The sequence below is a fragment of the Tupaia chinensis genome, unplaced genomic scaffold, assembly GCF_000334495.1.
Source record: "Tupaia chinensis unplaced genomic scaffold, TupChi_1.0 Scaffold000628_1, whole genome shotgun sequence".
Lineage (NCBI taxonomy): Eukaryota > Metazoa > Chordata > Mammalia > Scandentia > Tupaiidae > Tupaia > Tupaia belangeri.
Window position 1 is genome coordinate 2,515,066 of NW_006160148.1, and position 15,396 is coordinate 2,530,461.

Below are 15,396 nucleotides of genomic sequence, written 5' to 3' on the forward strand. Positions count from 1 at the left end.
GGAGGTCCCCCCTGAGAGGCTGTGCCACAGGGCGCTTCGTCTGGTGCACGTGTGCGTGGCGGTGGAGCCCTTGGCCCGGATCATCCGCGTCATCCTGCAGTCGGTGCCTGACTTGGCCAACATCATGGCCCTCATCCTCTTCTTCATGCTGGTCAGTGCCCCCCACGCCCACCGGCCCCTGTCCCTGAACGGGCCCTGGGTCGTGGGGACAAAAGCGTGTCTGGGGGAGAGGAGAGTCCTAGGGCCTGAATAGCTGTGGCTCTGCCAGGCCCGGGTCAGCCAGGGCGGGGCTCTGTCTCTGGCAGGTGTTCTCGGTGTTTGGGGTCACACTGTTCGGCTCCTTCGTGCCCAAGCACTTCCGGAACATGCAGGTTGCCCTGTACACCCTCTTCATCTGCATCACCCAGGACGGCTGGGTGGACATCTACAGCGACTTCCAGTGAGTGCCGTCGCCAGAGGGGCTGGGGGCTCGGGGTTGGGGTGAAGATGGGAGGGTTCCCAGGGCTTCAAACTGAGAGGAGGAAATCCCCAGGGAGGGGGAGGGCACTCCAGGCGGTGCTACTCAAAGCTTTGTCGCACTTGAAACTCCATACACTGGGGGCCTGAAAACCCCGCCAGGGCATATGTGTCCCAAATCCTGACAGGTTGGATAAAAATGGAAGAGAAGGGATTGCGGCATGACCATCCCCAGGGGTGCTTTCTCCTTCTCCCCCTCTGTCTCTCTGGTGGGTGCATGAGCCTTCTGGCAATTTTTTTGGAAGGTTTATGCCATAGGGTGCATGTGTTTGCCAGACACACACACACACACACACAGAGAGAGGGAAAATGAGAAATCACCCTCTAGGGAGAGGCCATGCTGCAATCCCCTTTCATCCATGTTCCTCCTGGGATTTTGGGCACACACGCACCCGGTGTGATTTTCAAGCTGCTGGGTCGGGGACTCCAACCACAGTTGGCCATGTGGGAATCCAGCACCTTCACCACCACGCTACCTGCTGGCCTGCCCTCTGGCAAAATTTGCTTAAATAGAAGAAAGAAGGAAGGAAAAAGGAAGAACTTCACATATTCAAAGTCCCAGGCCTACCCGTTGTGGAGACTCCCGTCATGAGAAGTGGACCGGGTCTGGAGTTGTGCCTAAGGTCACAGGGCAGCCTTCGGCCTGCTCTCGCTCTCCGGCTCCCAGACTCCTACTTCCTGGGAACTTCCGGCCTCCTTTCATTCGTTCTTTGACTTACCACCCCAGGTCCCTTTCGTGTTGTTCTTTACCTTTGTCCCATGCAGTTCTAAACCCTGCTTCCTCCCAGCCTTCTCCAGGGAGTGTGTCCCTGACTCACACCCTTTTATCTCCTTCCTGTGGCGTGGAAGCCCAGCAGGGCCAGGGCTTCTGCAGTCACCGTCCATCATGACGTCTGTGGGAAAAGCAGACTGTGCAAAAGAGCTGGGCTGGGCGTGAGTCCTCGCGCCCCCGCCCCAGTCACATGACCCTGGGCGAGTTACCCCGCCTCTTCTGCACCTCGGTCTTCTCATCTGGGAATGGAGGGTTACCATACAATATAAGCATGATTGCTATGAAGGTCAGGAGGAAAATCCACACATGTCTCTCATCACAGAGCCTCGCTGGCATGCTTCCGCTTAGATTTTATTTTTATTTTTTTATTTTAGGTTTTGCTCTAGGGCACATATGTTCACAGGGGGAGGGGGGTTAGAAATCATCCCCTGGGGGATTGAGGGATGGCTATGGTGCAATCCCTTCTCCTCCAGTCTCAGGATTTGGGGCATGCACACACACGTGCCTGGTATGATTTTCAAGCCACCAGGTTCAAGACTCAAACTATGAAGTTGGCCATGTGGGATCCAGCACCAAACTTCTATGTCACCTTCTGGCCCTGAATGTATATAATTCTTATATACAAAAGAACTTCAAAAAGTTTGTGGACAGGGGTCAGCAGGTGGCATGGTGTTTAGGGGCACTGGACTCCCACATGGCCAACTGTGGTTCGAGTCCCAGACCTAGTGGCTTGCTCTCTCACTTTCCCTCTCTCTCTTTTTCTCTCTGTCCCTCTGTGGTCACATTTAAATAAATAAATAAGTACAGTTATATAAAATAATGCTTTTTTAAAAGAAGTTTGTGGACAGCCAGCAGGTGGCGTGGTTAAGGTGCCCGCGTGGCCCACCGAAGTTCGAGTCCTGGACCTGGTGGCTTGCTCTCTCACTTTCCCTTTTTCTTTCTTTCTTTTTTTTTTTCTGGAGAGGTTTTTGCTATAGGGCGCATGCGCTCTCCAGAAAGACAGAAAGACAGAACAGAACGTAAGAAATCACCCTCCAGGGGGTGGTAAGGCCACATCGCAATCCCTTCTCCATTCTCCTCTTGGGATTTTGGGAATACATGCACATGTGCCTGGCATCAATTTGAAGCTGCCTGGTCCAGGACGTGAACTGCAGTCGACTACATGGGAGTCTAGCAACATAACCATTATGCTATCTGCTGGTCTCTTCCATGAACTTTTTATTTCTTTTTGTTTTTTTCTTTTTTTTGGGAAAGGTTTGTGCTATAGGGCGCATGCGCTCGCCAGGGAGAGACAGAGAGACAGAAAGCGAGAGATCACCCTCGGGGGGATGGCCACGCCTCAATCTGTTCTCCTCCATTCCCCTCTTGGGATCTTGGGCACGCACACGCGCCTGGCGTGAGTTTAAGCCACCGGATCTGGGACTCAAACTGCAGTCGACTACATGGGAGTCCAGCGACACAGCCATTATGCTAACTGTTGGTCCCCTCATGAACTTTTTAAATGGAAGATTTACAACAACGTATTTATAGTGGGCAGCTCAGAGCAGATGGGCTATTTTGCTGGTCGTATTTTTCTTCTCGTTTTATAATAAGCTTGAATAATTTTTTATAATAAAAACGTGAGTAGAGAGTTGCGCTAACAGGGCTAGCTCTGTCGGCATGGTGATAATGTGTTCATCAGGAGAAGAAGGGTCCCACATGGTGACCGTGGTTCAAATCCCCAGCTCGGTCAGCCCGAAACAATCGGACGTGCGTGCTGTGCCCACAAATTGACGGGTCGGAGGAGCCGAGGAAGGGGATCACGGCATGGCCAGACCCTGTGGCGGGTGCTCCTGTCCCTGTCTGTCTGTCTCTCACGCACACACAGGGCCTCCGTCACGAATACAGGAGGAAAGGCATATGCAGCTCACAGACCGCAGTTGTCTGTGCCGATGGACAGACCCCCAGCTGGCAGGGTTGGTGCCCAGCAAAGACCAGCCGCTGCGACATAGGGCATTCTATGTGCACCCCAGCAGGAAGCAGGCAGGAGTCCCACGGGCCATCGCTCGCATTTCATAGATGAGCACACTGCAGCTCAGAGGGCCAGGAGAGTGATGGGGCCCCTGCCTGCCACCTCCAGGATGGAGAGGAGGGAGTACGCGATGGAGATCGGGGGCGCCATCTACTTCGCCATATTCATCACCCTCGGGGCCTTCATTGGCATCAACCTGTTTGTCGTGGTCGTGACCACCAACCTGGAGCAAATGATGAAGGCGGGGGAGCAGAGGAAACAGCACCAGGTCCTCTTCAGTGAGGTGCGTGTGATGGGGAGGGCAGGACGGGCGTGGCGGTGCTGGGTTGGGCATGTGTGTATGTGTGTGCTGGCACACTCAAGGACCTGGAGAAAGCCAGGCCTAGTGCCTGGACGCAAGAGGGCCTGCCTTCGGGGCTTCACAGGGCTGTGGATATCCTACTGCTAGTTTCCATAGCAGATCAGAACCGTGCAGCTGGGGACCTTAGGGTGAGGGGGTCATCTAGGCCTCAGTCTCTTCCCTTGGGAAGTGGGGATAATGGTACTTACCTCACAGGGCCATTAGGAGGTGTGCGAGGGGAAAGGCTGGCTGGAGAACTGTTTCTCGGGGTAGAGTTTCTGGACGTTCTGGAGGGAGGGGAGTGCTTTCCACAGGATTGAGGGCTGAAGGTCCACCTGAGAGGTGCCTTTGAGGTTGAGCTCCTGGCAAAAAAAAAAAAAAGGAAGGCTAAGAATGCCGGAGCTGAAATGCGGGGTGCTAGAATTCAGGTGTACTAAGACTGGTCCTCCCTGAAGACACGCAGGCGGGACCAGCAGTTAGCGTAATGGCTATGTCGCTGGACCCCCACGTAGTCGACCGCGGTTCTCCTCCTGGACCTAGTGGCTTAAACTCACACCGGGCGCGTGTGCATGTGTGCCCAAGATCAGGAGAGGAGAATGGAGCAGAAGGGATTGTGGCATGGCCATCCCCTCTGGGGGTGATTTCTAGCTTTCTGTCTCTATGTCTCTCTCTGTCTGGCGCACACGCCCTATAGAGAAATTCTCTCCAAAAAAAAAAAGAGGGCAGGAAGGGGTGGGGATGCCTGCCTCAGTTGCCTGCCCTCCCCTCCCCTCTCCCCAGACAGGCGAAGAGGAGGAGGACGGGAGTGACGAGCTGCCACTGGTGCACTGTGTGGTTGCCCGCTTGGAGAAGTCTGGTCTCCCCCAAGAACCGCTTGTGGGGGGTCCCCTGTCGAACCTCTCGGAAAACACCTGCGACGATTTTTGCTTGGTGCTTGAGGCAATACAGGAGAACCTGAAGCAGTACAAGGAGATCCGAGATGAGCTCAACATGTAGGAGGGCACTGTGGGGTACCCCCATGTCAGAGTCAGGGCTGGGCGGAGCCTCATATTCTTCTGGCCTCGAGGCCTTACCATTTTGTAAAGCGGAAGCTGGGGCCCAGAGAGGTTAAGGGGCTTGCTCAGGGTCCCACAGCCAGTTGGTGGAGTAGCTGGAAGCCAGACCCCTCCGGGTTCCTTGAAGGCACAGCCGAGCCCCTGTCTGTTTTGGGCTGCACGGAGGGCGAAGAGCGGCGGGCGCCAGGGAGGCGGAGGGAGGGCTGCCTTCCCGCAGCTCCCCGGAAGCACTCGCCGCTCCGCCCTCAGGATCGTGCAGGAGGTGCGCTCCATCCGCTTCAACCAGGAGCAGGAGGAGGAGCTGCTGCATAGGCACCTGTCCTTGAGCCTGTCGTTCGAGAGCGGGTCCTCCAAGGACATCCGCGAGATGGCTCACGAGCAGGACCTGCTCACTGCACTCGTTAACAGGGAAAAGGTGCGTCCCCCGTCGCGCCCACGCCACTCGCCCTGCCCCTGGCCTACTTGTCAAGGCTCTATTTCGAGTCTGTGCCACCCCGCTAAACTTCCACGCCCCCGCCATCAGCGCCCAACTGGGGTCGGGATCTTCCTCGAGAGGCCACGCCCCCCGCGGCAGGCTCCGCCCCACGAGCCCGTCAGTCTCTCGCGCCTTCGCACGTGAGCCCCTTCTGGCGGCTTGAGCCGGCTCAGCTCTTAGGGCAAGTGTTTAGGTTCGCTGTGGGCAAAGGACCCCTGGATCCTACGTAGGGAGTGTACGATCAGCCTTCTCTCGAAGGAGGGAGCTTCTGGGGTGGGGGGAGAGATAAACCTCCGGGGTGCTTGATTTTTCTCTCTGCGTCTCAGGCCCTCTGACTGGTTCAGAACGACCTGGGAATGTTCACAGCCTGGGCTCCCTGGCTCAGAGGGGTAAAAGGGCTAGACCGAGCCGCCGCGGGTTTCCCTGGCTGGCCTGGGCCCCGCAGCTGTCGCAGCTGGAGGAGGGGGCAGTAAGGGAAAGTCTGCATGGCGGAGACGGGATCGACGCGAAGACCTCTGGGTTCGCAGGTTCATGATTCTACCACGAATATGCTCAACAAACACAAGAGCAGCCGCTGAGAGGGCAGGATGGGAGCCCAAGGCTGCACACACCCGGCTGCTGGATCTTCCTGCATCCCTGGCCACCCTCGGCCTGTAGACACCTGGTCAGAGGCACCGCAGGGCTCGCGCCTGTGAGACCCAGCTCCAGAGCAGCCAGGATGGAGAAGGGTGCCAGATGCACGTGGAAGCCCTAGCACCCAGGACGAGCACAGAGGCGGTACTAGCCAGCGCAGGCAGGATTTGGGCTAAGGACAGCCCCCTGCTCTGGTCCAGGGCTGGGCGCCTGTGGGCCCAGGTCCGAGCAGAGAAAGGTGAGGCCCTGGGACTAGGCACCTGTGTATTGACAATAAAGTGTTGTGTTGGAATCATGTCTGACTGGTCGCTCTCCAACCCCGTGGAGATCTTGCCCCTTCTCAGAAACCTCCTCTCAGGGAGGCTACGTGGTGGCATGGCAGTCGCACAGTGCTCTGTGAAGCTACCCACATGGCAAGGGTCTGTGTTCAGGTCTGGAGACTTTTTTTTAAGAGAGATTTTTGTGCACTTGCTGGAGAGAGAGACAGAGAGACAGAAATCGAGAAATCATCCCCCAGAAAGGACGGCCACATTGCAATCCCTACTCCTCCATTCTCCTCTTGGGATTTTGGACACACATGCACACGTGCCCGACATAAGTTTCAAGCCACGGGGTCTGGGACTCAAACCTCAGTCAACTACGTGGGAGTCCAGTGACATAACCATTACTCCATCTGTTGGTCCCTGTCTGGAGGCCTTGAGTATGGTGTAAGCCCATGGTCTAGGGCTGGCTGAAAGGGTGTGGGTGGATCACAGCATGGGGACTTTGTTGGGGCCCTGTTTCTGTCTCTCTCTCTCATGGAAGAAAGAGATTAATGTGCAGAGGGGGCACCTATTTGCCTGATGAGTTACACAATGCCTTCAAGAGTTTCCAATGTAATGGGAGAGAAAATCCTCACCCCTGAAAATTTTAGAGGTTTTTGCTATAGGGTACATGAGCTCGCCAGAAAGAGACAGAAAGCGAGAAATCACCCCCCAGGGGGGATGGTCACGCCGCAATCCCTTCTCCTCCATTCTCCTCTCAGGATCTTGGGCACGCACGCACATGTGCCCGACATGACTTAAAGCCACCGGGTCCGGAACGCAAACTGCGGTCGACTATGTGGGAGTCCAGTGACACAGCCATTACGCGAACTGCTGGTCTCCGAAAATTTCTGAGTTTTGGTAGACATTTTTATTTAAAGCTTTTTTTTTAAAGAATTATTTAACTTTATTTACTTATTTATTTACCTATTTTAATTTGACTAGAGAGACAAAGAAAGTGAGAAAGCAAGCCACCAGGCCTGGGACTCAAACCATGGTTGACCATGTAGGAGTCCAGCGTTCCAGACCATCACGCCACCTGCCAGCCCCACTTTTGGTAGAAATTTCATCTCTGCACTTAGGGTCCCACATTTTGGGGGACAAGCTTGTCATCATGGTTGGGAGCCCCGTGTGATGAAGGAAACAGCCCTACCTCTCTCCCTGTCTGAATGTGGAAGTGTCGCTAACCCAGTCACATGGGAACAGCACCTCCACCCTGGAATGGACTCAGAGTGTGGGTCCCGGCAGGCTTCGTAGAGAAGAGGTGTGCTGAGGCTTGCTGGAAGGGAGCGGGAGGACCGTGTGGGCCAGCTGAGTGAACCTGGGGCCTGTGAACCCCATCTGGGACCTTCACACCAAAGACCACTGAGGACCTCGGCGGGTTCCTACGCAAACCGATGGAGAGCTCAAGAAAGCTGTGACAGCCGGGAGCCCCGGGCAGAGCTGCCTCGGAGGACCAGAGACCTGAATTCAAGTCCTGGGGCCTCACTCTGCCCATTCGTGCGACGGGGCTGAGTAAGACTGACCTCCAGCGCTCAAATGGAAGCCTGGGCTCTCAGCACAGGAGGTAGAAAACTGATGAGGTCAGCCACGTCCCTGGGACTCAGGTTCCCTGCGGCTGGGTGTGGGGAGGCTGGAATCGTTCTGCCCTGCTGCTCAGCAAAGCCTGACAATTAGGGACCTTGGGGATAGTCACCATTCGGAATGGGAGTCCCCAGAGGTCCACTGATTGCAGCTGATGGGAAATTTCCAGCTTTGGTTCCAGCCATGAGGAGCCCCCAAGGCCTGCCCGGAAGCACACCTGGGGACGGGCTGGGAGCTCGGCAGGCAGATGAGAGGTGGCACCAGTGCCAGCAGCACCCCGCCATCTCAGAGCCGCTGTCCTACCCCCTGCTTGGGCCAGTACACCTTCCAGGACCATCCACCTCACAGATATGGGCTGCCGCTGGCTCTGGCTGCTTCTGCTCGTTACAGTGGATGGAGCCCTCAGCATGTCTGGTGAGTGTTCACAGACCCCTCCCACCCATTCTTCTCTGGGGGCTCTCACAGCCCCTCTGGCAGGGGTGGGGGGAGGCAGTGGGAGATCAGGCAGTGTCTCCGGGAAGACCTAATAATGTGAGCACAGCCACCCCCCAGATTATCTGAAAGGCCTGGGGACAGGAACACGGTGGGATGACCTCTCAGGCCTCGCCTGTGCATCTCGTACGGGGTCTCCGTCTCTTGTCGCCTCATCCATCTCCTTTTCCATCTGGACCAAGCTACAAGCTTGGGGTTGCAGCAGGCTAGTTCCTTCCCGAGCTGGCCCAGAGCCAAGGGCCCCTGCTGCCCTGCCTTGTCTGACTCCTCCAAGGAGCAACCACCACCCAGGACCTTCCTGAGCCTGAGGTCGGAGGACAGCACTAGGTTCTCAGCTCCCGGGACAGTGCGGAAGACGGGACAGTACTGGGAGCTGCAGGAAACGGGATGTCTTGTCCCCCCGGAGCCCACGACGTACCAGGAGCAGAAGCAGCTTTGACAAAGCATCCAGGAACCAGTCACCCCTGTTGGAAAAGGGAGTGACCACGGCCAACTGGGTTCCACCTGAGCATCAACTGCGTGCTAAGCAGCGTGCTGAGGGCTTTCTGAGCTTTTCGCAGTTAACCCTCCTGACCAGCAGCGAAGAGGGTGCTATTGGGGCGTCGGAAAAGTCAGGCCATATTTTTCTTGTGTTTTTCTATGCAAAAATGCATCATGACTTTCCTGACAGCCCAATATGACCGTGCCTGTGTTACAGTTGAGAAAACTGAAACTCAGCGCCCAAAGTAATTTCCCTGTCCCTTCATGTCCCCAGAAGGAGCACGTCCTCTCTCACAGAGCTGGGGTTATAGCCCGGGTCTGACTCAGAACCTGAGCTACGCCTCATTGCCTCTCATGGGAGCTGCTGTGGGCAAGGGACTCCCGTATCATAAAGATGTCCGCTCTTAGGCCGGCTGACGGTGTGGTGGGAAGGGCAGCCGGATCTCACATGGCCGACTGTGCAGTTCGAGTGCTGGACCCAGCCAGCCTCAGAAACACGCCGGGCATGTGTGCGTGCATGTGCAAAATCCTGACAGGAGAATAGAGAAGGGACTGCAGCGTGGCCATCCCCTCTGAGGGCTACTTTCTCCCGTTCCCCCTCTGTGTGTCTGGTGAGCACATGAACCTTGTAACAAATTGAAAACAACAACAACAAAAAGTTAACTCTCACCAAATCTATTGGGTCGTCAGGAAAATCAGGACACATTTTTGCATAGAAAAATATGTCATGACTCCCCCGATGACCTCATCTAATTGCAGTCCGTCCACTTCCAACCAAAATCCCAGCAGGGGCCAGCCTGTAGTGCAGCAGTTAAGTATGGTACACAGGGAGTCAGCCACATGGCCAGCTGTGGTTTGAGTCCCCGCCCCGGTGGCTTGAAAAACATACCAGGCATATGTGTGTGAGTGCCCGAAGTACTGACTGGATGGAGAAGTGGAGGAGAAAGGGATCGAGGCCCGACTGAGCTCCACTGAGGAGTGCTTCCTCTCTCTCTCCGGTGAGAGGATGAGAACTCTGGGGAAAAATAAAAAATCCTAACAGGGTTTTTGTAGAACTTGATAAATTGATTCTCATGTATGTAAGGAAGGGCAAAAGGCCAACAGTAGCCATTGGCAGGAGAGAAACATCTCTCCCTGCAAATAAAAACTTTAGCCCCTTATAGGAAAACCTCCGTGCATTTTAGCCTGGACCGTCATTGCGATCAGACCTACAGATCGTGGAGTTTAGAGGGTTCCTCCCACATTGAGCCCGTGTCCTCTGCTGTGTGAGGGGGACATGGAGGCTCTGCAAGAGGTGAGGCTTCCCCCAAGCTCACACTGCAAGTCGGTGACTGAGTCGGGTCTAGAACTCAAGGCCCTGCACTCTCGTCAAGCATCCCGGCCAGCTCTCCTGCCCTATCGTGACCCCTTACCTCTGCACAAGAGTAGGAGAAAGTGGGGTAGGGGTCTGGCATAGCCAGAGTTGGGGACAGCTGTCAGTACCTCTTCAAAGTTAGGTGATGGGAAGGACAAGCTGCCTCCTGGGCCAGGTCACCGCCCATTTTCTGGACTAGGCCCTCGATGACTACCAAGGTGCAGTGACAGGGCACCAGGTGGAGGGCCTATTTCTGCCCATTGCCCAGGGGAAAGAGGTTTCCCAGGGATGCAGCTCAACATGGCAGGTCTGGGCTTCTCCCTAAGGAGCGTGACTGGCTCAGCCCTAAGAATGAAGCTGTGTTTCGTGAGACAGCTCAGTGCGGGGCTCTGGGCACTGACAGACCTGGGTTCTAATGCAGTGCCGGCCCTCACAGCTGAGTGACCTTGGACACTCAGGCTCACTTGTCTGAGCCTCAAGATCTTCATCCGATAAGTGGGAACAGTAACCCTTAGCTCGGGTTGTTTGTGAAGATCCCACGTGCCCCTTGTGCACGGGGCAGCACCTAACCCCTGCACGGTGAAAGCTGGAGAGTGTCCAGATGACTCTTAACTGGGCCAGCAGATGATGTGGTGGTTAAGGGGCTGGACTCCCACATGACCAGCTGTGGTTCGAGTCCCAGACCTGGCGGCTTGAAAAATCACACCAGGTTGGGACCAGCAGTTGGCGTAATGGCTATGTTGCTGGACTCCCATGTAGTTGATCATGGTTTGAGGCCTGGACCTGGTGGCTTAAACTCACACCAGGCACGTGTGTGTGCATGCCCAAGATCCCGAGAGGAGAATGGAAGAGAAGGGATTGCAGCGTGGCCATCCCCCCTGGAGGGTGATTTCTCGCTTTCTGTCTCTCTGTCTCTCTCTGTCTTTCTGGTGAGGGCATGCTCCCTATAGAAAAAAATTCTCAAAAAATTTTAGAAAAAAAAAAAAAAAAAAATAACACCAGACACCTGTGTGTGTGTGTGTGCCCAAAATCCCAGGAAGAGAAGGAACTGTGGCATGGCTATCCTCCTGCGGTGCTGATTTCTCACTTTTTCTTTCACTGTCTTTCTCCAGCAAGTATACATGCCCTATGGCAAAAACCTAAAAAAAAAAAAAAAAAAAAAAAGACTGTTAATGCACTAAAGCACTCAGCTTGCAATTACATTGTACGAAATCACGTTGCACAAAAACTATCTTTAAATGCAATAATCATATTCAATACAGTAGGAAACTAACATCACACAAAGCAAATACCAAAAGAGGTAACATTTATTTTTTTAAGTTTGTTTAATTAATTAATGTTATTATTATTATTATTATTATTTTAAAATTTTCTATAGGGCGCATGTGCTCACAAGGAAGAGAAAGTGAAAAAGCAAGCTACCAGGTCTGGACTTGAACTATGGCTGGCCATGTGAGAGTCCAGTTTCTTAACCACCATGCCACCTGCTGACCCCTATTTTATTCATGATAGGGTGAATGCACACATGAGAGAGAGAGGAAGAGGAAGAGCCTTGACAGTGTCTTGTCAAGGCTCCATCCCCTTCCTTGGCCCTCCAGCTTGTCAGCATCTAGGGCACGTGTGCACGCAGTGTGTTTTCAAGCCAACCTGGGGACCCAAACCCCCAGCTGGCCATACGGCCTCCAGCACCTCATGGACTGACTATACTACCGGGCCAGGGTGAGTTGGTATTATTTTTTTTATTTTTTTACTTGGCAAACCAGAACATCTGAGCGCTCTGGTCGGGTGGAAGGAAGGATAGATTGTTCCCTTTTTTGTTTGCATTTTATAAAACCGGCAGTGTTTCAATCCGGATGGCTGTATCAGCTCTCAAGTACCACAAACAGCCACTGGGGCGAGAAACTCTGTCGTCTTCATTATTGCTTTCATCCACAGTGTCGACTGTATCTGCACCTAACAGCTCATCAGCAGCCGGACCATCAGTGCCCGGGTCCCAGGCGCATGCAGCATCAGCTCCTCCTACAGCCTCACCGAAACCCAGCAGCTCCCCTGGGCCCACTGAGCAGCCTACCTCCGTAGATGGAACTCAGGGGGAGGAACCACACGCCACTCTCAAGGCGGCCCCTGAGGGCACAATGACATCACCGTCCAGGATGACTTCTATGTCAAAAGACCTGAGAGAGACATCCAGAGCCACAGCTGCAGCCAGCAAGGCTACTTCTGCTGAGACCGCGGAACTGAGTCAGGAAACTCCAGCCACGACAGCGTCAGCATCCAACTCCGGGGTCAGTGGGGCAGAATCGTCAGTGTCCCCTGTCTCTGAGAAGCTGGCCATCGTCACATCAAACACGCCAGGCGAAAACACACTCGAGCCCCTCACAGCCATGCACACGGTCCAGCGCCCTGAGATAACAGCTAGGACCGGGACCAGCGGAGCGTCCCCTGAACGCACCCCCAGGGCCAGTCCTGGAGCGGGCGCCTGTGCTTCCGATGAGCACACGGCCAGTGGGGGAGGCTGCGTGTGCAAGGCCAACTTCTACAACCACACAGGTATGCCTGAAGACGCATGTGAGTCAGCCGGGGAGAGGCGGGGCAGAGAGGGCATCGCCACTTTAGCCAAGGGAGAGGTGGGGACAGAGAGGGCACTGAACTTTATAAGGCCGGGAGCAACATTGTGTCCAAAGGGCATGGGGGGGAGGTGGTGGTGAGGCTTGGGAAGACACTGGCGTCGGTGGTGGTCCCCGGTGGAGGACAGGCAGCCGGACACATCGGGTAGAACGGACAATTTGTCAGCCCCAGCCCCTGGGACTTTGGCTCTGGGCCAGAGATCAAACCTTCCTACTGGAAGGAACCGATGGCCCAGTAAAGACCAGGCCTGTGGTCCCAGCAGTGACTCGAAGGGCTAGGCAGGGACACTGAGGCGAAAATCTGACTGTTGGGGCAGTCAGAGTGGCAGACATTACCGAAAGTCTGCTTCATAGAGCTTCCCCAGGTGCCACACACTGCCGGGCTCACCTTCTGGCTGGGCTTGGGGCACCGAAACGATGACGAGGGCCTCCACGGTCACAATCACCCCAAATACCCGAGACACGGAAATTGAACCAAAGTCTGCTTTCCCTAAAATAAGCACTCTTCTTAAAACATTTCATCAAAAATATTTCTTTGGCGTTTCTGCTTCATCTATTGAGAAATCCTGCTTTCAGATGAAGTTTTTCTTTTTTTTAAATTTGCTTGAGGCAAATGTACTTGCCAGAGAGAGACTGGGAGGAAGCACCCCCAGTGGGGTGGGCGTGTCCGCACAACACCTTCTCCTCCGTTTTTAATTCCTGTTGGGATTTCGGGAATTCACATGCATGTCTGGCATGTTTTTCTTTCTTTCTTTTTCTTTTTTAATTTAACTTTTATTTATTCATTCATTTATTTTAATATGACTAGAGAGAGGCACAGAGAGAGAGAGAGCGGGAGAGTGAGAAAGCAAGCCACCAGGGCTGGTAGTCAAACCTCGGTGGTCCGCATGGTGTGGCCACATAGTACCCAGCGCCTCAATCACCAGGCCACCTGCTGGCCCCATCGGACATGTTTTTCAAGCTGCCAGGATTGGGATTCAAACTGCTTGGTTGGCCATGTGAGAATTGGCTCCCTTAACCACGAGACCATGGCACCCACCATGATAGAACTTTTTTATTTTAGTTTTGTTTCTTTTTTTTTTTCCTTCTATAGGGTGCATACACTCATTGGAGAGTGACAGAAAGAGAAAGCGCGAGAGAGAGAGAAAGTGAGAGAACACTGCTTAGCGGGGATGGCCATACCACTATCTCTTCTCCTCCATTCTCCTTGGGATGTTGGGCATGTATGCTCGTGTGCCCGGCATGTTTTCAAGCTGCTGGGTCTGGCACTCAAACCGTACAGTCAGCCACGTGGGATCCAGCCGCCTTAACTCCCAAGCCTCTGGCTGGGCCCTCAGAACTTAAAAAAATTTTTTTCCTTAAAATTATTTTTTTGAACTTTTGTCAGAGAGGGGCCAGCAGGTGGCATGGTGGTTAAAAGCACTGGTTTCCCACATAACCGACAGCAGTTCAATTCCCAGTCCTGGTGTCTTGCTTTCTCACTTTCCCTTTCTTTCTCTTTCTGTCTCTCTCTCTAGTTAAAATTAAAAACAAACAAATAATAAACGGACTTAAATAAATAATTTTATTAAAAGAAAACTTTTGTCAGCGAGTATGTGCACTTGTCAGGGATAAAGACAAAGCCCCTCCCAAGGGGGCGTGGTCACACTGCAATTCTTTCTCATCCACTTCTCCATCCGCTCAGGATGTTGGGGACACACACGTACACGCACTGCTTTACACGCCGCTGGGGCCAAGATTCAGACCCTGCAGTCAGCTACGTGGAGCCCACGTCCCTTAGCCACTAGGCCACAGTGTGGGCACAAAAAAGCTTACTTGTTTGTTTCTTCACAGGGCATGTGTGCTCATTGGAGAGACAGAGAGAGACAGTGAGAGGGAAAGTGAGAAACCACTCTCTGGAGGAGATGGCCGCATCGCAATCTCTTCTCCTCCATTCTCGTCTTGGGATTTGGGGCACACACATACCCATGTGCCAGGTGTGGTTATTTTTTTTTCCCCTTTTTTTTTTACGCTTTTTTTTTTTTTTTTTTTGTCATAGGGCATGTTTACTCGCTGGAGAGAGACTGAGACGGAGAGAGGGAAAGTGAAAAATCACTCACCTGGTGTGGGATGGCCATGCCACCAACCCTTCTCTAGTCTTCTCTTGGGGTTTTGATCATGCATGCAAGCTGCCAGGTCTGGGACTGGAACTGCAGTCAGCCATGTGGGAGTCCACTGCCTTAACCACCACACTATCTGCTGGTCCCCTGAATGGTTTTCAGGCCACCATGTCTGGCGTTCAAACAGAAGTCGGCCATGCAGCAGTCCAGGGCTTTAACCACTATACCACCTGCTGGCCCAGCTAATGACTTAGTCGTATCATTTGGCGCTCTACCACAGTATACAACCAACTGAGGCCGCAGAAAGTTATGGGGAGGGCCAGCAGATGGCAGAACGGTTATGTCGCTGGATGCTCACATGGCCGATGTTGGTCTGAGTCCTGGACCTGGAGACTTAAAACTCACATTGGGTGTGTGTGTGTGCATGCCCAAGATCCTGAGGAGAGAATGGAGGCGAACGGATTACGGTGTGGCCATCCCACCAGGGGGTGATTTCTCGCTTTCTGTCTCTCTGTCTCTCTTTGCCTCTCCTGCAAGCACTCGTGGTCTATAGTAAAAATCTCTCTCAAAAAAAGAAAGAAGAAAGAAAGAAAGAAAGAAAGAAAGAAAGAAAGAAAGAAAGAAAGAAAGAAAGAAAGAAAGAAAGAAAGAAGAAA

General features: G+C 53.6%; 2 protein-coding genes across 2 annotated transcripts in view; both read left to right on the plus strand.

Moving 5' to 3' along the window:
• CATSPER4 (cation channel sperm associated 4) overlaps positions 1-6,057 on the plus strand; it is a 21,597-nt gene extending 15,540 nt beyond the window's left edge. Inside the window, exons 8-11 of the mRNA XM_006159435.1 lie at positions 3,408-3,582; positions 4,420-4,631; positions 4,944-5,109; positions 5,697-6,057. Of these exons, the coding sequence (XP_006159497.1) occupies positions 3,408-3,582; positions 4,420-4,631; positions 4,944-5,109; positions 5,697-5,747 (604 nt within the window). The 3' untranslated portion in view covers positions 5,748-6,057. The remainder of the gene's footprint in view (positions 1-3,407; positions 3,583-4,419; positions 4,632-4,943; positions 5,110-5,696) is intronic.
• Positions 6,058-12,149: 6,092 nt separating this feature from the next.
• The window catches only part of LOC102501599 (uncharacterized), a gene marked incomplete at its 3' end in the record, with an annotated part of 17,282 nt that continues 14,035 nt past the window's right edge, over positions 12,150-15,396 (plus strand). The window contains exon 1 of the mRNA XM_027776121.1: positions 12,150-12,564. Within this exon, the coding sequence (XP_027631922.1) occupies positions 12,150-12,564 (415 nt within the window). The remainder of the gene's footprint in view (positions 12,565-15,396) is intronic.